The sequence below is a fragment of the Oncorhynchus mykiss genome, chromosome 5, assembly GCF_057628025.1.
Source record: "Oncorhynchus mykiss isolate SJ-2025 chromosome 5, ASM5762802v1, whole genome shotgun sequence".
Lineage (NCBI taxonomy): Eukaryota > Metazoa > Chordata > Actinopteri > Salmoniformes > Salmonidae > Oncorhynchus > Oncorhynchus mykiss.
This window is the reverse complement of record NC_143026.1, coordinates 30,877,115-30,902,474: the sequence shown is the minus strand read 5'-3', so window position 1 is coordinate 30,902,474 and position 25,360 is coordinate 30,877,115. Positions and strand designations below refer to the sequence as shown.

At 42.8% G+C, this 25,360-nt stretch overlaps 1 protein-coding gene across 18 annotated transcripts in view; it reads right to left on the bottom strand.

Moving 5' to 3' along the window:
• Positions 1 to 9,424: 9,424 nt before the first annotated feature.
• Positions 9,425 to 25,360, bottom strand: part of rgs3a (regulator of G protein signaling 3a) — a 182,693-nt gene continuing 166,757 nt past the window's right edge. For 9 of the 18 annotated variants that reach the window (XM_090234482.1, XM_090234480.1, XM_036977265.2 and 6 more), the window contains 4 exons: positions 14,906 to 15,007; positions 13,377 to 13,438; positions 12,090 to 12,256; positions 9,425 to 11,443 (listed from right to left, as the gene is read on the bottom strand). In XM_090234482.1, the coding sequence (XP_090090608.1) occupies positions 11,243 to 11,443; positions 12,090 to 12,256; positions 13,377 to 13,438; positions 14,906 to 15,007 (532 nt within the window). In that variant the 3' untranslated portion in view covers positions 9,425 to 11,242. Of the gene's footprint in view, positions 11,444 to 12,089; positions 12,257 to 13,376; positions 13,439 to 14,905; positions 15,008 to 15,387; positions 15,815 to 16,071; positions 17,859 to 21,512; positions 21,671 to 25,360 lie in introns of those variants that run through there. The other 9 variants (XM_090234483.1, XM_090234481.1, XM_090234485.1 and 6 more) reach the window with 5 other exon arrangements.

The following is a 25,360-nucleotide window of genomic DNA, read 5'->3' as shown; positions in this document are numbered from 1 at the left end:
TGTGTGGCCAGTGCCGGTACTGGGAATCTTGTTAAAGTTGAGGGTCGCATGGATTCCACTCAATATCAGCAGATTCTTGGGAATAATGTTGAAGAATCAGTCACAAAGTTGAAGTTACGCCGGGGCTGGATATTTCAACAAGACAACGACCCAAAACACTGCTCAAAATCTACCCGGGCATTTATGCAGAGGAACAAGCACAATGTTCTGGAATGGCCATCCCAGTCCCCAGACCTGAATATCATTGAGAATCTGTGGGATGATTAGAAGCGGGCTGTCCATGCTCGGCAACCATCAAACCTAACTGAACTGGAGATGTTTTGTAAAGGAGGAATGGTCCAAAATACCTTCATCCAGAATCCAGGCACTCATTAGAGGCTATGGGAAGCATCTAGATGCTGTTATTTTAGCCAAAGGAGGCTATTTTGATGTGATTTTTCTATTGGGGTGCCCAAATTTATGCACCTGACTAATTTTGTTTTGATGCATATTGCACATTTTCTGTTAACCCAATAAACCTCATTTCACTACTGAAATATTACTGTGTCCATCAGTTATTTGATAGATCAAAATGAAATTGCTGATCCAAACACCCAATTATTTATACATGGAAATCATGGAAATTGTCAGGGGTGCCCAAACGTTTTCATACGACTGTAAGTGCCTTTGAACTGGGTATGGTAGTAGGTGCCAGGCTCATGAGTTTCCCGTGTGTATGTTCCACCACCCAAATGACATCCAGCCAATTTGACACAACTTTGGGAAGCATTGGAGTCAACATGGGACAGCATCCTTGTGGAACGCTTTCGACACCTTGTAGTCCATGCCCCAACGAATTGAGTACTGTTCTGAGGGCAAAAGAGGGGGCAACTCAATATTAGGAAGGTGTTCCGATTGTGTTGTACAGCTTTTATCATACCCACTGGGCAAAAACTGGGTAAATCAACGTTGTTTCCATGCCATTTCAACCAAAATGATTCAATGTGATGACTTTGAATCAACGTGGAAAACTGATTGGATTTACAAAAAGTCATCAACGAAAGGGAATTTCTTAATTAACTTAAATCCAATAAAATGCACATTTTTTGTTGTTGATTTCACGTTGAACTCGCGTTCGTTGACAACTCAACCAAATGTAAATCAAAACTAAACGTTGAACTGAAGTCTGTGCCCAGGGGGTATCATGTAGAAAGGATGCCGCTGTGCTTTTATTCTTTGTATTGGAATACATAGTGGGGTGTCTGGTATCTGTTGATTTGTAGACGGTATGATATTTGAGGAAGTAAACAATCCTCCCTCTAGGAATAGGAGCTCCGGAGAGACAGATGGACAGACACAACCAAAACAGAGGATTTCATGAGGACATGACCCCAACACACACACACACACACACACATATATACAAGTACAAGTACATCAAACATACAAAATACGGTGTCCACACACAAACACACAACACATGCTCTTCCTCCTCTCATCTCTGATTTATTTCCTTTATTGCCTCCCACGCTAACCTTGTATCCTCTTCATGCACTGGAACATTGGTGACGCAACAACAGGATATTCGCTAGCGTCATTCAGCACGCTTATGAAGTTAACTTTATTGGCGTATGCTCCATGACAAATGTCCACACTGGAGTTTCTTCCTCTCAAGAGACAGTGGTCACAATGACTACTGGCCAAGCATAAATGTTGATGTCCGCTGAGCTGAATTAAGGTTGGCAGCCTGAATAGATCTATGACTTTACAGTACATTTTTAAAAAGGCACACGTAGCCTACATATCAATGCATACACACAAACTATCTAGGTCAAATAGGGGAGAGGTGTTGTGCCGTGAGGTGTTGCTTTATCTGTTTTTTGAAAACAGATTTGCTATTTATTTGAGAAATATGAGATGGAAGGAAGTTCCACGCAATAATGTCTCTATATAATACCGTACGTTTTCTTGAATTTGTTCTGAATTTGGGGACTATGAAAAGACCCCTGGTGGCATGTCTGGTTGGATAAGTGTGTGTGTCAGAGCTGTGTGTGGTCCTAAGGAACTGTATTTTCACACTCTTGACATCCTTCCACAAACCTCACTGGCATAACCTGAGAAGCTATTCTGAGATAGAGGTCCATTGTGTTCCTGGATGTTCTGAATGCACATCACAGCAGACCCACTCACATGGAACCAAACACAACCCATCATCGCTAGTAGTCTGGGTGTGAGAGACCCGATCAAAACAATTCAGAGGTGTTTACAGTGTGCCGGTCTTGCTGCAGCCAATGGGTCCCAGGGTTGCGCAGAGGGGTGCCTTATATGCCCCTAGACCTCTCAACGCTGCCCCATAACCCAACCCACTTCTCCATCTACTTCCCATTCTTCCCATTCAGAGCCACATGCCCATCTGGAACCAGGATTGGTGACAACATTCACATCCATATAAATACACACACACCAATTCGCACAGGTGTGCAAAACACATCCATGCAATGTCACAAACAAACAAATAACATCGACTGTCACAGAACACCAACTGTGTATGTGCGTGGCTCAGAACATCGACTGTGTATGTGCGTGTCTCAGAACATCGACTGTGTATGTGTGTGTCTCAGAACATTGACTGTGTATATGCGTGTCTCAGAACATCGACTGTGTATGTGCGTGTCTCAGAACATCGACTGTGTATGTGTGTGTCTCAGAACATCGACTGTGTATGTGCGTGTCTCAGAACATCGACTGTATATGTGTGTGTCTCAGAACATCGACTGTGTATGTGCGTGTCTCAGAACATCGACTGTGTATGTGCGTGTCTCAGAGCATCGACTGTGTATGTGCGTGTCTCAGAACATCGACTGTGTATGTGCGTGTCTCAGAACATCGACTGTCTATGAGCGTGTCTAAAAATATTGATTGTGTATGTGCGTGTCTAAGAACATAGATTGTGTAAGAGCGTGTCCTGTTCTTCACGTTATGCTAGCTGTCTGAATAGGGTTGGTCAGAGCTGCCCTGACACACACACAAACACACACACCCCGGGAGAAAGAGACTTGATTAACAATGTGCTTAAGTGAGAAAACAGAGCTGTCTTGACTCAATGTTGTCCTCTTTGTTCGATTAAGCTGCAGCTCATTCTGCACGGGCACTGAGAGGACACCTGCTGCTGGATCCTTCCTGTGCTATGTGGAAGGGAATTGGGCTTCTCTGGCTGAGACTCAAGGGGGGGCAGCTGTTTTAGAGAGGCTGCTTCCCGACATTAACACACACACACACGCACACATATACACACATGCACGTACACACACTACTGCCCACACACACACACACAAACACACACTGTGCCACCACTCACCCCCAGTCGCCCTGTTGCCATGCTGCTGTGAGGCCACTTCTCTCCAACAATTCCTCCCCCTCCCGGGCCAACCAGGATTCAGGGGGCCGCATGGTTAGGGTAATTGCAGCTGGGAGATGTGGCAGTTCCTAAGCAACTCACCAAGAGCCAGTGGGATTGCCGGTTTGAGTATTACGGATGAATCAAGTCTAAAGCCCCCTATTGATGACACACACAGTATATGCATTCACACTGTGTGGGAGAGAAGATTTTGAGAGCAGTCAACAAGCACTCTGTTGAGTTGTGGACCAAAATGCATCTAGTCTGACTCCTTCTTAATGTCAAAGCAGAGCTTGTCAAAGGCTCTGTGAGGTTTAATTATTGACTATAGGAGCACATGAACAATAAACATTCCACTGCATGCACTCAGAACGATAATTGCTGTATTACAGTGTGTCAATGCCATGATTTATAGAACATGATACAATTACAGTGCCTTGCGAAAGTATTCGGCCCCCTTGAACTTTGCGACCTTTTGCCACATTTCAGGCTTCAAACATAAAGATATAAAACTGTATTTTTTTGTGAAGAATCAACAACAAGTGGGACACAATCATGAAGTGGAACGACATTTATTGAATATTTCAAACTTTTTTAACAAATCAAAAACTGAAAAATTGGGCGTGCAAAATTATTCAGCCCCCTTAAGTAATACTTTGTAGCGCCACCTTTTGCTGCGATTACAGCTGTAAGTCGCTTGGGGTATGTCTCTATCAGTTTTGCACATCGAGAGACTGAAATTTTTCCCATTCCTCCTTGCAAAACAGCTCGAGCTCAGTGAGGTTGGATGGAGAGCATTTGTGAACAGCAGTTTTCAGTTCTTTCCACAGATTCTCGATTGGATTCAGGTCTGGACTTTGACTTGGCCATTCTAACACCTGGATATGTTTATTTTTGAACCATTCCATTGTAGATTTTGCTTTATGTTTTGGATCATTGTCTTGTTGGAAGACAAATCTCCGTCCCAGTCTCAGGTCTTTTGCAGACTCCATCAGATTTTCTTCCAGAATGGTCCTGTATTTGGCTCCATCCATCTTCCCATCAATTTTAACCATCTTCCCTGTCCCTGCTGAAGAAAAGCAGGCCCAAACCATGATGCTGCCATCACCATGTTTGACAGTGGGGATGGTGTGTTGCTTTTACGCCAAACATAACGTTTTGCATTGTTGCCAAAAAGTTACATTTTGGTTTCATCTGACCAGAGCACCTTCTTCCACATGTTTGGTGTGTCTCCCAGGTGGCTTGTGGCAAACTTTAACCAACACTTTTTATGGATATCTTTAAGAAATGGCTTTCTTCTTGCCACTCTTCCATAAAGTCCAGATTTGTGCAATATACGACTGATTGTTGTCCTATGGACAGAGTCTCCCACCTCAGCTGTAAATCTCTGCAGTTCATCCAGAGTGATCATGGGCCTCTTGGCTGCATCTCTGATCAGTCTTCTCCTTGTATGAGCTGAAAGTTTAGAGGGACGGCCAGGTCTTGGTAGATTTGCAGTGGTCTGATACTCCTTCCATTTCAATATTATCGCTTGCACAGTGCTCCTTGGGATGTTTAAAGCTTGGGAAATCTTTTTGTATCCAAATCCGGCTTTAAACTTCTTCACAACAGTATCTCGGACCTGCCTGGTGTGTTCCTTGTTCTTCATGATGCTCTCTGCGCTTTTAACGGACCTCTGAGACTATCACAGTGCTGGTGCATTTATACGGAGACTTGATTACACACAGGTGGATTGTATTTATCATCATTAGTCATTTAGGTCAACATTGGATCATTCAGAGATCCTCACTGAACTTCTGGAGGGAGTTTGCTGCACTGAAAGTAAAGGGGCTGAATAATTTTGCACGCCCAATTTTTCAGTTTTTGATTTGTTAAAAAAGTTTGAAATATCCAATAAATGTCGTTCCACTTCATGATTGTGTCCCACTTGTTGTTGATTCTTCACAAAAAAATACAGTTTTATATCTTTATGTTTGAAGCCTGAAATGTGGCAAAAGGTCGCAAAGTTCAAGGGGGCCGAATACTTTCGCAAGGCACTGTACCTTATGGTGATGAGGAATCAGATAGAAGACTGTAAATTCTTACATTAGGGAATTATACTGTAGATGGAACATTTATCTGAAACAAGATGTTTAGGAACAGATCATGTCACCATGATCAGAACCATAGATGACCGGTCATATGGTAACAGAGTGACTGCATCAAGCAGAGCATTCCATTTGAAATGATCCTAGGGGGTTATGCATGTGAGACACACAGCACTTTGGCCGGGATTCAAAAGGCGTGTTTCAGACAAGCGGTCAAGAGCATTGTGGAGCATGCTGCAAATATCTGCTCAAGAGTTCATCAGCTTAAAAAGTCAAGTACAGTGCATTTGTCTACAATGCGTCTTTGATTGAATCCCGACCTAAGAAACTTAGTTGAGGTTCAGCTTCTATGTTCTGAGAGGATTTGTCAGTGTTAGTTTGTAAAGTAGGGATGTAACATGGATACCATGACAATAAACACTCAAGATATGAAACACATTTCACATTTGTCCAAGTCTGTTGTTCCAGATGGCCAACGAAACGACTTCTTCTTCACTGGGTAGGATATTTTCATTTTTCAAGCATATGAAAATGTCATGTAAAGTCAATTTACCAGGGGACGGTGGTAGACATGGTTGAATTGGGACAAAGGAGGCAATAGACAGGAAATGTGAAGTGCTCTGCTGTAACTGACTGACTAACTGACGTGGGGATATGGCAGAAACAGATATCTGGGAGGAAGGAAGAGGATTTAGGATAAGAGGCTGGCCCGTGACTAGGGCCTCCATGGTGGGAGGGAAAAAAGACTGGAGATAAAGAGGAGTAGAATAAAGACAAGGGGAGGAAACAAGAGCGATAGAGAAGTCGAGGGTGAGTGGTGTGTGTGTGCATGCATGTTTCCGTGCGTGTGTGTGCGTATCTGCACGAGTGTGTGTGTGTGTGTGTGAGCACATGTTCAAGTGCTTGTCTGTGTGAAAAACAGACGGCAGCTGGTGAAGGAGATTAAAGTTTCTATCTCTACTGTAACTGCCTCTTCAAACCCCCAACTGCTCAGATGCTAAAAACACCCTCCTCATCCCCCTTCCTTCCACAAGTCCTATGCCACCCCTACTTACCCCCACCCAACCCCCACCCTAAAACTCATCATAGACCACCGACCGTTCCTCTGTCTTCCCCCTCTCCTTCCGTCTGTGAGCTGACAACAGAGGTCCATTTGGAAAGTGGGCACGAGATCTTTTTTCCACTGGGTGGACAGAAAGAGACTACAGAAGCAGAATGTAGCTTTATTCAATACGTATCGCTGAAATTCAGCATTACAGAGTTATTGAAATATAAAGGCAATATTCCCGCATTATCGGAGACTTCATTTACTGTTAACAATGCAAATCTCTAGCAAGCTATCTGTAACGCTTCAGCAATAGAGATTGAATATAACCCTTATTCTTAATTTTCCTCATAGTGTACGGTCATTAAGTCAGTGTTGTTTGTTGTTTTTCTCTGCACTAATAAAGGCTTTATTCAATCCGGGTCGCGGAAATTCAGCATCACAGAGTTACAGAAATGTAAAGGCAATGTTCCCGCATTAGTGAAGATTGCATCCACGGTAAAACCTGCATATGTTTGTTCAATCGGAAATTACCTCTACATTTATATTGTGCAATCTGTAACGCTTCAGGGATACAGATTGAATAGAGACCTTAGTTAATATACTTTATTGTACATTTTCTTTGCAGATCAGAGATACAGGCCGGGATTCAATCCAATTGCACTTTGTCGACTAGGCACCTTTTAAAGGCAACATTCCCTTGTTCGCAGAGACTGCATTCAAGCTACATACAGAACCAGTAAAAACTTTCGACACACCTACTAATTCCAGGGTTCTTCTTTATTGTACGATTTTAGAATAAAAGTGAAGACATGAAAACGATTAAATAACACGTGTGTCACGCCCTGGCCTTAGTATTCTGTGTTTTCTTTATTATTTTGGTTAGGCCAGGGTGTGACATGGGTGATTTATGTGTTTTGTCTTATCTAGGGTTTTTGTAGTCTATGGAGTTGTGTTCAGTTGAGTGTTCTAGGTAAGTCTATGGTTGCCTGGAGTGGTTCTCAATCAGAGGCAGGTGTTTATCGTTGTCTCTGATTGGGAACCATATTTAGGCAGCCATATTCTTTAAGTATCTTGTTGGGTGATTGTTCCTGTCTCTGTGTTTTGCACCAGTTAGGACTGTTTCGGTTTTTCCACGTTTTCTTATTTTGTATAGTGTTCACATTTTCATCTTTCTTTAAAAATGTTTATAAATAACCACGCTGCATTTTGGTCCTCCTCTCCTTCCCAGGAAGAAAACCGTTACAATGTGGAACCATGTAGTAACCAAAAAGTGTTAAACAAATATATTTTAGATTTTAGATTCTTCAAAATAGCCACGCTTTGCCTTGATTACAGCTTTGCACAGATGTTGGCATTCTCTCAACCAGCTTCATGAGGTGGTCACTTGGAATGCATTTCAATTAACAGGTGTGCCTTGTTAAAAGATAATTTGTGGAATTGATTTCCTTAATGCGTGTGAGCCAATCAGTTGTGTTGTGACAAGTTAGGGGTGGTATACAGAAGATAGCCCTATTTGGTAAAAGACCAAGTCCTTATTATGGCAAGAACAGCTCAAATAATCAAAGACAAATGACAAGCCATCATTACTTTAAGACATGAAGGTAAGTCAATGCGGAAAATTTCAAGAACTTTGCAAGTTTCTTCAAGTGCAGTCAAAACAAACATCAAGCGCAATGATGAAACTGGCTCTCACCACATAGTTACCTCTGCTGCAGCAGATAGGTTCGTTAGAGTTACCATCCTTAGAAATTGCAGCCAAAATAAATGCTTCACAGAGGTCATGTAACAGACACATCTCAACATCAACTGCTCAGAGGAGACTGCGTGAATCACGCCTTCATGGTCGATAGCTCCTGCAAAGAAACCACTACTAAGGTGCACCAATAATAAGAAGAGACTTGCTTGGGCCAAGATACAAGAGCAATGGACATTAGACCAGTGGAAATCTGGACATTGGTCTGATGAGTCCACATTTGAGATTTTTGGTTTCAACCTCTGTGTCTTTGTGAGACGCAGAGTAAGTGAATGGATGATCTCACGTGTGGTTCCCAATGTCAAACATGGAGGAGGAGGTGTGATGCTGTAGGGGTGCTTTGCTGGTGACACTTAGTGGGACTATCATTTGTTTTTCAACAGGACAATGACCCAACACACCTCCAGGCTGTGTAAGGGCTATTTGACTAAGAAGGAGAGTGATGGAGTGCTGCATCAGATGTCCTGGCCTCCACAATGACCTGAACTCAACCCAATTGATATGGTTTGGGATGAGTTAGACCGCAGAGTGAAGGAAAAGCAGACAAGTACTCAGCATGTGTGGGAACTCCTTCAAGACTGTTGGAAAAGCAATCCAGGTGAAGCTGGTCGAGAGAATGCCAAGAGTGTGCAAAACTGTCATCAAGGCAAAGGGTGGCTACTATGAAGAATCTCAAACATAAACAAATGTATTTTAACACTTTTTTGGTTACTACATGATTCCATATGTGTTATTTCATAGTTTTGTTGTCTTCACTTTTATTCTAAAATGTAGAAAATAAATAAAAACCCTTGAATGAGTAGGTGTGTCCAAACTTTTGACTGGTACTGTATATCAGCTCAATCAGAAATTAAAAGTCAAGCCTGGTATTATCTATTGCTGATTGGATTAAATCCTGGCCTAAAACCTGCATCTCAGTGCTAGAGATGGGGGCCGTGATCGGGGGTTCCATAGCGCGGCACACAATTGGCCCAGCATTGTTCGGGTTAGGGGAGGCCGTCATTGTAAAATAAGAATGAATACATTGGCGCTCATACTGTAATAGATGTTGGATGTGCATATGTATTTCTTCTCCAGCTAATTTCTTGGATTAACAACATGTAACAAAGTGGACATACTGATATGACATACAATTCACAGCGAATTAAAATTCAGAGACATTATCATTTCACCAGTTGGTTATTTTATTTATTTTCAGCAACAACACCAAATGTATTTCTATTGTCTTTTTCGCTTGCTATCTTGGGAGATGCGTTTGAATTGTAAACAATGAAAATGATCAAATACATTTCAGAAAACTCCTGACAAGCAGTGTATGACCAGGAAAGGGCAGACTGTAGCCACCCGTCCTCATTTCTATAACAATACATGTCATCTTATAGCTTTGAGTCTCTCATATTTACATAGATACAGCCAGGTTCCAGCTCAACACAAGTGAAACCTCTTGTTTTTTTCTGTTTTTTACTTTATTTTCTTAAAGAATTATATGTACATCCTTAACCCCTAGCTGCCTGCTGCCAGGGTACACAGTTAGAATGACTTACTTAATTCATGTATCTATTCTTGATTAATTACTTAAACTGTAAATCAACTTTATAGCAGAATTTTGCAGCACAACTCTTACAAATAAAGTGTATAATACAGAGCTCAAGACATTGTCTTTCGGATAAAAATGGAAAAAAAGGAAAATAAACAAAAACATATTGCACTTAAAGCCAGGACAGCGGTGGACCTGGTTTGTGGTTAGGGGAAGGGAGAGCTTTCATCTGAGTGCAATGGGTGAAGCATCCAGCAAGATATCTAAATAAATAGGCAGACCTTTGTACAGGTGAAGCGTTTGTTTTATGAAAAGAGCAACCTCCCAACAGTATTGCTCAGTATACTTATGGAGTGCAGGTTTGAACTTAAAACGATTTAAAAAAAACAACATTTTATGTGTAAAAACAAAAATGAATAACAATAAAAATCAAGCTTGGAAGCTTAAGTGCCTTAATGTCCTGAGAATGCTGCCTCGTTGAGTCTAGGTGGCGCTACAATGAATTGCTTATCAGAACACAGTCAAGTGTTACTTCTCTTTTTTCGACGGTCTTTGGAAACAGGCAGCAAGTCTGAGTTAGAGTGGCACATCTCTGCTTTTGCAGTTTTGGTCCGTTCCGTTGTTGATATTTTTCCATCTTTCTCTCTCTCTTTTCCCTCTGTTTCTCAGTGTCTTTTGCTGTATGATTTGGATGAACGCGACAAGGTGAGACCCTGTGAGGGAATGCTGAACAGAACAGATGCTGACTGTGCTTGAGAGAGTTGTGTTTCACCGTGAACAGAAAAAAAGATGCAAAACCAGACAAAAAGCGGCTTTTCGTCCAGTCATCCAGACATTGATCCAGCTATCACGTTTCTCCTTTTTCTCGCAAGCCCGTTTAGAAATGGTCATTGTGAGACATTGAGAATCTAGGACAAAACAAACCTTTGCGTCGTACCAACAGCATTTGAACTGGCTCTAAAGGAGGAGGAGGATGGGGGGTGTAAAAAAAAAAGAAGGAAAATATCAACAAAAGCGCCAAAACAGTACCGGACTGTCTTCATGTCTGCGGAGGTTTCAGCACCCCATCCTTTCTACAGTACGTCCGGACAAACCAACGTATATCGTTATGAACCACAGACAGTGATCAATTATTAATGAGAGTGATCAGAGAAGCGTCCAGCAGTCACGACTTGACCAGCTGTCCTGACTGGGCTCTCCTCTCCATCCCTTCATCCATCCACCATCGGTCCGTCATCATGGTCATTGTGTAAACAACATCCCCCTCAATGCCACAGCCTAGCTTTCTGTCTCTCTCACACCCAAATTATAGTGGGACAGGAAGATGGCAGAAACAAAACAAAACAGCGAACGTATGAAAAAATCAACCCCCCCTGCTTTCAAGTCAATGTTTTCTCTCTTTCGTTGTTGTCTCTCACTTTCTCTCTCGATCTCTGTGTGTTTACGACGATGAGGAGGTGGACGTGGTGCTGGCCTTCTTCTGGTTGACTAAGTCCATGTAGAGTTCTGAGCGGAGGAAGCGGGGGTATGAGTCCTTCTCCATCAGGCCATATATCCTGCGCTGGGCCAGGTCGAAGCAGGAACGCGTCACATTCTGAAGGTTGTCCTTGGTGTGCTCTCGGGTGTACGAGTCCAAGTTCACCTGAGAAAGGGAAGGGAAGGAGGGAAGGGAAGAAGCAGCAGAACAGGTTAGTTTCAGTGCTACTGACAACTGGTTCCAGTTGTTGGGGCTGATTTGTGATTTGAAGTTTCCACCCAGCTCTCCAGGTTTGAAACAAAAAGGGAAAGGGGAAAAGTGAGGGAGTCTATTTGGTGTGTGTCAGGCGGCCAAAGAAAGCCAGTTTGTCTGGAATGATCTCACGTCCTCTCCAGCTCACTCGTTCCCTTGTGGGAGCACCTTCTGACAGGCATTACACATTCATCACCTAACATCTTTAGCAGGGGAACAATGCTGAGGGGGCCTGCCAAAATCACTGCTTTTTCTATTTACAGCAGGAACAAGTTCATTCATGGCCTAGTTTCTGTCAGGCAGGAGTTAGAAGCTGACATTCAAAAAAGGCTGAATCAAGACAAGTGAGGTTGGAATTAGAGAACACTATCTTAATTGAGGGGCCGCTGACTAAGTCTTTTCCAGTAAGTCAAAGTAAACAATTTGGAAAATGGAAATGGAGAGCTCATTTAGGTATAAACATTGGCTAATGGCTGGAGAGGGTAAATGACAGTTTAATGGTATTTTCCACCATCCCTTGTGGGTACGGGTCTGTGTTTGTAAGGGGATTGCTGCTCACCTCTTTACAAGACTGGATGGCGATGTATTCAGCAAATACTTTCTTGGCTTTGGACGCCATCTTGGATTGCGACTTAATCTTTTTGTAATCCTCGCATGCTAGCCAGAATTCCAGATTCTCTTCGCTGAACTCTGTGCGCAGGAAAGCTCTGAACGCTGCCAGGCCATCTGAAAGGAAGATGAAAGACAGAGGTGTGGGTTAGTGAACGTGACTGGAGAGCCATGGCAACACAGCGGCATCTCTCTCCATGTGGGAGACAACCTAAAATATCACAGTAGCCAAGTCCATTGAATCACGCTGTTAAAAAGGGGACTACTAAAGCCAGCATGCAGTCACCTCCGAGACACCTATCGAGTCACCTCCCATATGCAACAATTATCCAGCATCACCTCACTGACCCTACACTATACTCTGTTACTTTTTCCTGTCATCGACACCAGTAATTGGAATGCCTTTTTCAATGTCGTCTCTGAACAAAGAGAAGCCTTTCTTGTTCTAGGTGGGGTCAGTTTGCTTGTCAATACATTTCTGTTGATTTGGCTATTGAGATTGGTGTTTTTAATTACTTAAGGAAAAGCCATCAGCAGGGTAAGAATAGCAGGAAGCAGATTCCCACCCTGCCTGGTCGCCCACACCTTTCCGTTCACATGAACCCCCTGGGGAGATAACATTAAACTAAGAGCAAAGGGAGGAAAAGAAAGGGATTCAAGTGTTGTCTCACTAAAGTGTTGTTCCGCTAAGAGAGGGAGTTGAATGGGGATTTGAACAACCAACCCCACAGCACTCAGACCAAGGCTATGAATTATGGAAGAATATAAATACAGTAACACTACTCTGAAGCATTCTCTCTCCCTCTCTCTATCAGCCACCTAGCCTATAATCTGGTCGCTCTCCCCATACACTAATGCATGGTTCTATTCATCCACTGGGATTAGTGGGAGAGCTGCAGCAGAGTGCCTCAACAGACTGCCCATTCACTGCAGGCGTGCAACAACTCACACACACTGAATTCACATCTCAAAAGCAACAAGCACAAGCAAGACATGCATGCTTAATGCACGTCAATATGAGCATATTTACAACCCGTACCAGACACACCCCCCCCCCCAAAAAAAAAACACATGCACATTGTTCCTTATTCATAATCAATGCAATTGTTCCCCATGCTTCAGTTCAACTTAAACCAGATACGCATTGGACCATATGGCAATCAACCCGGATGGGCATTAGTCTTTGATTAAATGGATGGAGAGAATAAATAAGGAGAAGAATAAGAAGCAAACTTACATTTATGGGCCAGCAGCTTGTCCAGAGATTCCCCCCATTTGAGTGCCTCCTCCGGGGTGGGCCTGCAAATGAAAGCGGAGCGGTTCTTTAGCAAGCCCATCTCTGCCAGGTTTCTCATAGTGTGACCCATCCGAAGCTCTGTGCTCCACTGTATTGCACTGGACTGGTAAGGAGCGTCAGTGTGGTCCTTTGGCTAGTCCTCTGTTCAATTACTATTTATTTCTTCTTATTCTCTCTTTCTTTGTTTTTCTCTCTTTCACACTCTCTGGCACTCTGGGGCTGTGTGTGAGCGAGCGTGTGTGAGTGGATATGAGTGTGTGTGCCTAAAACTGTCTAACTTCCTCCACTAGACTACTCATCTTATACTCCCTCTCACTGCAGCTCGGGAGGCAGGGAGGGGAGGGACTAAGCCGGCCAATGGGGAGAGGGTTTGAACCTGAGGGTCCACCCCATAGCTTTTATGCCCGCCCCTTGCTTCCCTCATTCGCTCTGCTCTCTGATAGAGGATAAACTTATTTTCCTTCAATACATCTGCAGCCTTATTGACATGGCAACAGAGGAATATAGGACCCAACCATTTGAATCCATTCTAATAACACTACATGCAGAGACACTACTGGTTCTTTGTTACCATTTTCTACCTTATTTACATTTTTTTTACATCAGTTACTGTTGCAACTGGCTCCGTGAATAAATTCTCTCTCTGTGGACAAAACGTGTATGTCTCTCTCTACAACATTGCATAATACAGTATAATGTATGACTGACTACTTTCACATACGCAAAACAAATGGACCTCCTGCTCGCTCTGTTACGGTTGCTGGGCGATATTTATTACATGATGCACGCTTGAATTTAAATAGCAGTTGAGTAGATACAGCTTGTGTTCAAGCGAGCATACTCTAAAGACGCAATGGCAGACTATACATTAGACATACATTAGCCATTGTACGGGACCAGGATCCGTTTTGTCAATCAAACTAGCCAAATAGCTACAGTATAAATACAGTATAGAAATAGATATGTAACCACGGATATTGACTGGACCTATCGCTCTGTTACAAGAGTTCACCCATCACTGATCCATCAACATTTCACAATGTTGCAACTCAAAATCAACCACCAGAACACAAACATGAAATCTAATACAGATACACTCTCTGAAACATTCTCTATTTAAACAGGTAGAAATAGGAACATAAAATAACTATATGGCTGCCTTAACCAAAGCCATAACATCTACCTAACCTGTAACGGCAATCACATCTGTCTTAGCTTATGGATCAACCAGAGATGGTTAAACACAACGAGACGCAATTAATCAGTTATCACTCCTCCTTTCTTCCCTCCTTAATTTCTGTCTTTCTCTCAGTGGCTTTACAAGCGCTTCTTCACAGTGCCAAATAGTCTGTCTCTCTGAGCCAAGTCATCACCAGCTGGGGTGGGACCCAGAATGTGGGCATGTGACAAACACACACGACAAGCACACACGACAAACACACATAGCTACACACACAAAAAAAACTCACTTTACTGACTTCAAGGACTTGTCGAATTTTCCAGCTGGGTTGCTTCCGGGAGACTCATTCCTCCTCCTCAGGAAAGCAAGCCGGTTCTTCATGTCTTTGGCCCTGAGTATGGGAAGGATAGAGAGAAAGAAAGAAAGAGAGAATGAAAGAAAGAAAGAAAGAAAGAAAGAAAGAAAGAAAGAAAGAAAGAAAGAAAGAAAGAAAGAAAGAAAGAAAGAAAGAAAGAAAGAAAGAAAGAAAGAAAGAAAGAAAGAAAGAAAGAAAGAAAGAAAGAAATGGAGAGAGAAAAACAGACAAATGAAGAAAGGGATGTGGAGAGACCAAGTGGGAAGAAGGGGGTTGAGTCTTCCACAAATTAAAAACAAAACAATGAAATCCAAGTCATGGTAAACACAGCTCAAGTTTAAAGACAAACTCCAGTGGTTCAGATCAGTTCCATATGCTCAAAATCAGAAGAGGGAAAAAGTGCCAGGGCTGTATACATTTCAGACTTCAGCAGGATATTCAAGTGCAGTAGAGTAGAGTGGTGTCCAGTGGAAGTTACAGCACAGTGACAGCTAGTATCTCTCCCTCTCCGTTGTCAATGTCTTCTTTCAATATATCTCTCCTCTAGTTCTATCCCTGACAGGTCCTTGTGCAGGGAGTGAGTGAATCTGGCAGTGAAGGAGGAGAGACTCACTCCTCTGAGCGATCACACCATTCTCCAGGTGCCGAAAGGGACCCTGAGAGGGAGATAACCCAGGGCCGGGGCCCTCGGGACGGGACACGGTGCACAGCTGCACCCCCTCCACCTCCATCACCCAAACTATACCCCCCACCATCAACAACACCCTGCATCTCCCTTTCCCATCACCATCTCCCCAGAGACCCTAGTCTTCCATGCTTTCCAACAATCCCTGGCTGGCTCCTGGCTCCTCCTTCTGACCTCACATGCTTCCTCAAAGGGACACGACCCCACACGATTCCCATTTCCTGGTTGATTTCCACTGTGTATTACCTATTAGCTCACGCGCGAACACGCCGCTGTCCTAGTCACTGTCAGCTGGCCTAATGCCACCAAGAGCCCCAGTGAGACCACCAAACCCAAAAAAGCATTTCATTTTTGGAGCCTGAAAACGCACACACATTCAGTATAAATGCTAACACACACACATTTAAACACACACCTGCATACTGTACCCATGTACACCCTCACCCTCTCTCTGCCAGTATCCAAAGGCCCTCTCCGTGCACCTGATCATGTGGGTTTTCCAGCCATAAAAAATAAAAAAAATTAAAAAAACATGTCCTCAAGCTGAGGCTGGTTAGAGTGTTATTGTCTCCTCGTGGCGAAGCTTCTGGAAGTGGCTCTGAAGGCATTCTAGACGGAACTTCTTCTCCCCTCTCCTATCTCTTCAGCAGGATGGGAGAGAGAGAGAGAGAGAGAGAGAGAGAGAGAGAGAGAGAGAGAGAGAGAGCGAGAGAGAGAGAGAGAGAGAGAGAGAAAGGGGACCATGTGCAACCCCCTCCATCGCGTCCCCCTGACACCGGATGTCTCTGCATTCCTCACTGAGCGAGATCAGGAAATTGATTGTAAAAATAAAAAAAGGCAGACCTCAAGGAATGTGATCTTTTTCTAAAATCCTGTTGCTGATTAGTGTGTATTTTTGTTTTAGGGCTATCTGGGTGACAGGCTTAGCAGCCATTGTGATTCATCTAAAAACAGAAGGTGATCTTTAACAAGGCACCATAAAAGGTTATAGGTGTTGCAATGGGCATGATTTTAATATTCCAGAGTAGGGCTGTATGAAACCATGCTCTATCCAGATGAGGAGCTAGCTCTAGCGTGAAGAAAAATTGGGTTGTTTGATGTGGTGAAAAACATCCAACTCTACCTCTGGCACAGTTTTTCTCTCGACAACCTAGTCACCAGTCTGAGGTCAGCACACTACCTCAAATAAAAAGCTGTTTTAGAAAGGCATAAAATCATCATAGAGAAGTGGAATGTATTTGATTGCTCTGTTTTTAGTGTCCATCGCCATTTGGCTTATAACTATGTGAGGTTAAAGCCGAATAGGGGTACCATGCCAACATATGTGAGAAAAGGGACTCGTTTTTCAGGAGCGCTGGCAAATATTTGCAAGCCTAATGATACCATTTATTATGCATGTCTGGTTTCAATACAACTTGAGTGAACTACGCTGGACCAGGCTGGGTGGAAATCTATGACAGGGCTGTGAACACTGGTCAGTGAGAACTGGGAGAGGGATCTGAATTCACAACTCTACATTGCCACTTTCTGGCTGGATTAGTGTACTACAGAGATATGGCCCTCCATTGTCAACATGTTAATGTACTGTGGCAGAATAATTACTAATAACATTCAATTCTTTGGTATTAAAAGATGATGAAAATCCCCTTCTGATTTACAAATCTCACAATTCTTGGGAGGAATAAACTACACTATAGTGATGAAAACTACAGTAAAATGTCATTTAGCTTAACAGACCATCCTACAATCCATTCAAACCATCTCAATATTTCAGTAGTTGAATAGCCTACTTGTTTGTGTAAATGCCATTCTATAATCCTATGCCATGAGTCTATACGTGTTATTGAGAGCCAAGCACATGTGAGGCTGCTGAAACGTGACTTAGGCTGAGGCAGTGATAAGGAGGTTACACACATGGCAGCTCTCTGGCCACGGCCATCTATCACATTGCTTCTGTGATTATTAGCTCATACACTGGGCCTGAGGGGCTGAGGGCTACAGCAAAGGCCAGTATCAGAGTCCCCATTCGGCACAGGGAAGACACCACAGCCACACATCCACACAGCCACAAAGGGCAGGCAGGGGACACATTCTACACAGCTCAGTTAGCTTGTTCACCACACGGCTGGGTGTCGTCAGGCCCCCTGCCCCCAGGCTAGCTACCCCAAGAAAACAAACAACCTGCTGGGAGAACAACTGGTACTGCAAAGAGGTGAAGGGGCAAGAGGGGATCAAGGAAATGTGAGAAGAGACAAAGAGAGAGAGAGAGAGAGAGAGAGAGAGAGAGAGAGAGAGAGAGAGAGAGAGAGAGAGAGAGAGAGAGAGAGATAGAGAGAGAGAGAGAGAGAGACAGAGACAGAGACAGAGACAGAGACAGAGAAAGACAGAGAGGCCCAGCATTGTCTGCTCTCCTTGTCTCATCTCTTTGTCTCCTGCATTTAACCCTCAAACCCTCTCCCACCACTCCTAACTCTGCATAACATACCCCGGCTAGAGAGCTAATCGCCCACCCACCAGCGGCAGTGGAAGACGTTATGTGTGTTCCTCTCTTCATTAAACATAGCCCTAACCCTGACAGGGCAATCTGCTTCAAAAATGGCAACATCCCTCTACGGGAGATGCTCTCTAATCCCATCCATCCAGAAAATACTTCTGTTACCTCCCATGTTCCCTATCTGCCCGGCAGAGACGTGTGTGTGTGTGCGTACTTGTGTCCGTGTAGAGGGGGCTGGAGGGTCTTTGGCGCTGCAATTATCTCAGGTCTTCGTGTTATTCCCACTTCTCCTGGCTCACATTAGAGACAGTAATAGCCTCTCTCCAAGCTAATACTGGTACCGTGAAACTGGGCCATGCTCCCAGGGATCTCTAGCTAGCTAGGCACTAAGAACTCAAGGGGAGAGCTGGAGCGCTGGGGAGGTGCAGAGAGACACACTGCAAATGTACTGTAGATGTGCTAGAGTGTGACTGTCTGACTGACTGACTGACTGACTAACAACCACGGGGGCTACAGGGGGGCATGTCAACACCAACAGTAGATCACATTGCGAGATAAAGAACTGCATTGATGTACTAGAAATGTGCAACAACAAAGTAATAACATAGTATTGTACCCATGTGTAAAGTACTTAAGTACTACTGAAGTATTTGGGGGTACCTGTACTTCACAATTTAAAGAATTGACAACTTTTACTTTTCACTACATTCCTAAAGAAAATAACAAACGTTTTACTCCATACACTTTCCTTAGTACCCAAAAGTACTCATTACCGGACAGGAAAGGACAGGAAAATGGTCCAGTATACGCACTTATCAAGAGAACATCCCTGGTCATCCATACTGCCTCTGGCGGACAAACTAAACACACATGCTTCATTTGTGAATTATGTCTACGTGTTGGAGTGTGTCCCTAAATAAATAAAAACAAGAAAATGGTGCCGTCTGGTTTGATTAAAATAAGGAATTTGAAATGATTTGTATTTTTACTTTTGATACAGGATTAGACATTTTTTTTTCAATTTTCTCCTAAAATGACATACCCAAATCTAACTGCCTGTAGCTCAGGACCTGAAGCAAGGATATGCTTATTCTTGGTACCATTTGAAAGGAAACAACTTTAAGTTTATGGAAATGTGAAAGGAATGTAGTAGAATATAACACAATAGATACAGTAAAATATAATACGAAGAAAAAAACAACCATTCTTTTGTATTTTTTGTACCATCATCTTTGAAATGCAAGAGAAAGGCCATAATGTATTTTTCCAGCCCAGGTGCAATGTAGATTTTGGCCGCTAGATGCCATCAGTGCATGTGCACAGTTTTAGACTGATCCAATGAACCATTGCATTTCTGTTCAAAATGTTGTATCAAGACTGCCCAAATGTGCCTAATTTGTTTATTAATAACTTTCATGTTCAAAATTGTGCACTCTCCTCAAACAATAGCATGGTATTCTTTCACTATAATAGCGACAGTAAATTGGACAGCGAAGTTAGATTAACAAGAATTGAAGATTTCTGCCAATATCAGATATGTCTATGTCCTGGAATATATTGTTGTTACTTACAACCTCATGCTAATCGCATTAGCCTACGTTTGCTCAACCGTCCCGTGGAAGGGACACCGATCCCGTTGAAGTCAAGTATATTTCAGCAATTAGATTTACAATTTGATACTTAAAGCTGCAATATGTAACTTTTTGGGCTACGGACCAAATTCACATAGAAATATCAGTTATCGGTCTGTCATTCTCAGTGAAAGCAAGTCTAAGAAGCAGTATGTGCGCTATTTCTATGCTCCACATTCTTAAATTTAATTTTTGCGTATTTTTCTTCCAGTTTTGTACACCAGCTTCAAACAATATTTTTTGTAATTGAAAATACATTTCACAGCGGTTCGGATGGCACAACAAAGAATTTTAGCAATGAGGAAATGGCGAAGTGATTTCTGCAAAGTTCACAATTAAATATATATTAAACCAAATACTTTAAGACTTTTACTCATAATAATATTTTACTGGGTGACTTTCACCAATGTATACTACAGAGTTATACATGTAATGGAGCATGAAAGATGCACATATGCATATTACTGTCAAGTCCCACTATAAAATCAAAGAAAACGCCTGCCTATCAGCACCCATTGTCTGGTGCCTACAGTCAGTCCTGCTCTGACCTACTGTACTAGATGTTTCCACCATGTCAGTTCATCAGGGTTGTTAAAACACAGCTGCTGTTGCTTTGAAGTGGATCCCTTATACATCCCACCTTCCTGTTCCACCCGGTGGCTCTGTTTCCCACGGTGTACTGGATCCCCTCTCCACACCTCCAGGCAGCCCCATCCACTACAGCCAGGGAAAGGCGTAGAGGGTAAAGGGATAGGAGGTAACCTTTGGGTTTGTTTTTGCCCTGTCTGCCACTCTGGCTGTTTGCAGTAGATTATGTGCCTGGCCCTGCACCGTGTACACAGAGCACACACATACCTCGCCTCTGTGTGTCTGTGTGTTTGTTTCAAGTTTTAATGTCACATGCACAAGTACAGTGATATGCCTTTCTTGCAAGCACTAACCCCAACAATGCAGTAATCAATAGCAAAGTCATACTAAAAATAACAAGGTGTGTGTGTGTGTGTGTGTGTGTGTGCATGTGCGAGTCTGCATAACATGGCATAGCTGCACATGTCCCTGTTATTCCCCACTATGAGGACAACAACAACAACATGGAGATATCATGGAGCAAGAGACAGTAGGGTCCTCACGTTCTTTTACCACAGAGTAAATAAGAATGTGGGTTTCCAGAGTCGTTCTATGGCATAGAGGTAGACTGTTTAAAAACAGAGCAGGCAAACACACTGGGACAGAAATGTGCTTTTGCACGAGCTCCTGAGAGCATCTGAATTCTGTCTGGAAATATAGTAGTACATTCTTTTCTAACCAAGGCAAATGCTGAACATAGAAATGTTCCTACATTGTTCAGTATATATAAGTCAACACTGCACGGACCCGTCCCCTCTTAACTGAGCCATCTGCCAAATGTAAATCTAAATGATCAACATTACCCACCTAACAAACCACAGAGACCACATAAGAAATCCAGGCCAATTATTAAAAGACAAGGCCAATCTTTAGCTACAAGTTGAAGTCTCCTCAAAATAGTTTTAATCACACGGGAGTCCTCTCACCCAGCGACTGGCAAATGAGATTCAGAAGAGAGGTCAGCTGGCCTCCTAACAGCTTTTCAGTAGTACCCCACAGAGCCTAAAACATCATCTCCCTCCTTCTCTCCCTCCCTCTCCCTATTTCTTCCTAATGCAGCAGAGAGCACACAGAGCATACTACCCATGGGTTCCAACTTCTTACCTTTCCAGGTACTTCTCCGAGAAGTCAACCATAGCGGGGAACATGGGCACAAGTCTTTAGGGTCCTGTGTGTAGTCCTGTGTGTATAGTGTGTGTGTCAGAGCGTCAGAGCGCTGTGCTCGGGGCAGGGGTAATTCAGTTGTCACATTCCTCTAACCCGGAGAGGCTCTGCTGTAGCTTTATATAGTCCAGGGGCCAGGGGAGGCGGGCTCAAGGCTCACCCAATCACAAGGTGCTATTCTGAGAGGATGGAGCTGCATTCTATCTAAGCCCGAACAAGCCTGGGTTTGATGGGGAAGGAAATGCTTTCATTTCACAAATATATAATCACTTAATAGCTACTACTGTTACAACTACACATGTTACTGCTGTAAACCCTCTAATACTAGACTATTACAAATACTGCAACAAAAATATTGACCTTGTAGAACTCGCTATTACTACTACTACAGCAATATGACATCCATCTTCACTATCACTAGTAGACATAACTAGAGAATCCATTTCCACCATTTGATTTTTCCCTGTCATGTAGCACAACAACAGGTGGATATTATACTAGCACATCTAGTGTAATGTTATCCTTTCATCTGGTGTGTGTGTGTGCGTGTGTGTGTAAGTGTGTGAAAGCGCGCGCGCGTGTGTGTGTGTATGGAGTGGCGAGGAATGAGAGAAAGAGGGAGAGGGGGCTAGGTGAGGAGATAGTGGCCTGTCTAGTAAGCCTGCCCGGATAAAGGCCATACCTACTCAGCATTAAACTCAGGTTCCCTCTTACAAACTTTGTCTAGAATTCAATCAAATATGCTCTTCAAAAACCTACACATTCTGCTTCCTGAGGCTCCTAACGTTTCAGCTACAACAGACTCTCGCTATAGGCCATCCAAAAACCAGGTGTCACCACTCTGTGTCTGCATAAACTTAACACAGGTACAGTATGACTGATGACTCCTGCTCCCTCCCCACTCTACTGGCCAGTATCTAGCACGGTCAACCGGTGTGAGCTACAACAACCACCTCAAAGCAGACACTAAGGCTATGCCACAGTCACCAGTTAGCCCTTACCCAGCACAATTCATTAATACTTATTAGCCAATTAACAGTCCAAGCTTAATGTCCATTATAGTCTTGAATAGCAGAGTATTAAATACCAGTAAACATTGTTGCAATTGTTTTCCATTCCACAAAGAGTTCTAGGTTTATTCCTACTCAGGATTCTGAACGTGAGATACAAATGCACAACTCAAACATGTCCAGCAACATCAATGCACGATTTATGCAAAACATCAAGTTGCACTCGCATTGAGCCCATATTGCATAGTTTTCCTAAAAACAATCTCATGTGTTGATTTTCTCCCTACTTACATAAGTGGAAATGTGTTAAACATGGGGCTTTAAGGGTTCTACAGACCTTACGTGAACTACGCATATCACAAAATGGGCGGCTACTTGTAGAACATAGTCCTGCTTACATGGCAGGTGTTGCTATATCAACAGATTTTTGCACAGATTCAAATCTGTGACTCTAGGGAGAGTTCATTCCGCTGTTTTGGGGGCAGTATTGTGTAGGCAATGAAGCTGTTGCTTGGAAAAAGTATGTGAACCCTTTAGAATTACCTGGACATCTGCATAAATTGGTCTTAAAATGCTATCTGGTCTTCATTTAACTCACAACAATAGACAAACACAGTCTGCTTAAACGAATAGCACACAAACAATTATAACTGAACACACCGTGTAAACATAAACAGTGCAGGTTGGGAAAGTATGTGAGCCCTTGAATTTAATAACAGGTTGACCCTCCTTTGGCAGCAATAAATTCAACCAAACGTTTCCTGTAGTTGAGATCGGCACAACGGTCAGGAGGAATTTTGAACCATTTCTCTTTACAAACTGTTTAACTTCCACAATATTCTTGGGATGTCTGGTGTGAACGTCTCTCTTGAGGTCATGCCACAGCCTCTCAATCGGGTTGAGGTCAGGACTGACTGGGCCACTCCAGAAGGTGGAGTCCAGAAGGTGTTCAAGCCATTCTGTTGTTGATTTATGTCTGTGTTTTGGGCTGTTGTCCTGTTGCAACACCTAACTTCTGTTGAGTTTCAAATGGTGGACAGATAGCCTTACATCTTCCTGCAAAATGTCCTGATAAACTTGGGAATTCATTTTTCGATGATAGCAAGTTGTCCAGGCCCTGAGGCAACAAAACAGCCCCAAACCATGATGCTCCCTCCAACATAGTTTACAGTTTGGTTGAGGTTTTGATGTTGGTGCGCTGTGCCTGTTCCTTCCAAACAACACAAATTTAGTTTCATCTGTCCACAGAATATTTTGCCAGTAGCGCTGTGGAACATCCAGGTGCTCATTTGCAAACTTCACATGTACAGCAATGTTTTTTTGGACAGCAGTTGCTTCTTCCGTGGTGTCCTCCCGTGAACACTTTTCTTGTTTAGTGTTTTACTTATTGTAGACTCGTCAACAGATATGTTAGCATGTTCCAGAGATTTTTGGAAGTTTTTAGCTGACACTAGGATTATTCTTAACCTCATTGAGCATTCTGCACTGTGCTCTTGCAGTCATCTTTGCAGGATGGCCACTCCTAGGGAGAGTAGCAACAGTGCTGCAATTTCTCCATTTATAGACAATTTGTCTTACCGTGGACTGACTTTTAGAGATACTTTTGTAAACCTTTCCAGCTTTATGCAAGGAAGCAATTCTTAACCTTAGGTCTTCTGAGATCTCTTTTGTTTGAGGCATGGTTCTTCTCAGGCAATGCTTCTTGTGAATAGCAAACCAAATTTTGTGAGTGTTTTTTTATGGGGCAGGGCAGCTCTAACCAAAATCTCCAATCTCGTCTCATTGATTCGACTCCAGTTTAGTTGACTCCTGACTCCAATTAGCTTTTGGTAAAGTCATTAGGCTAGGGGTTCACATACTTTTTCCAACCTACACTGTGAATGTTTAAATTAAATAAATGTATTCAATATAGACAAGAAAAATAAGAAACAATAATTTGTGTGTTATTAGTTTAAGCATACTGTGTTTGTACAATGTTGTGACTTAGACGAAGATCAGATCAAATGTTATGTCAAATTTATGCAGAAATCCAGGTAAATCCAAAGGGTTCACATAATTTTTTATGTGCTGTGCATCTAAAGTAGAATTTTGCATTGATAACTAAATATAATCTCAGCGACTGTTTAAACAACGAAAGGTATTTTGTTGAGAAGTAAAATGATATGAAGCTCTATTGCTATCTGATGGAACTGAACACATTGAAGCAGCATATTAAACTGGGATAATACTGTAAGTCACACTAGCAAGTATAACAATATTGCTAGGGCACATGGAGGTGTGGAAAACTAAAGGCTAGCTAGCTTGCTATGCTTTTGTCAGGCTCAAGTCAGTTAGCTACTGCTAGCAAGGGATGACGCCTCTTCTTTGATTTCACCCCAAATGAGAAGACAATAAAAATAAAAAAACACGGACCATGTTAAACAAAAGGCGTGCATTGATCCAAAAAATCTGACTCCATCCAAGTACACACTCGGTAAATGACGGCCTTAAGGGGGTCTTTGAGCCACAGGATTGATCTATAGCTTTGTATCCTGACCTGGCCTCCTACGTGTGTATGGGGGGCCTCTGAGAAGACTGAAGGTTGCATAGTGTATACACTCTTTGGTGATTGTACCAGGAGTTAGATCACGAGGAGATACAGTGCCTTGCGAAAGTATTCGGCCCCCTTGAACTTTGCAACCTTTTGCCACATTTCAGGCTTCAAACATAAAGATATAAAACTGTATTTTTTTGTGAAGAATCAACAACAAGTGGGACACAATCATGAAGTGGAACGAC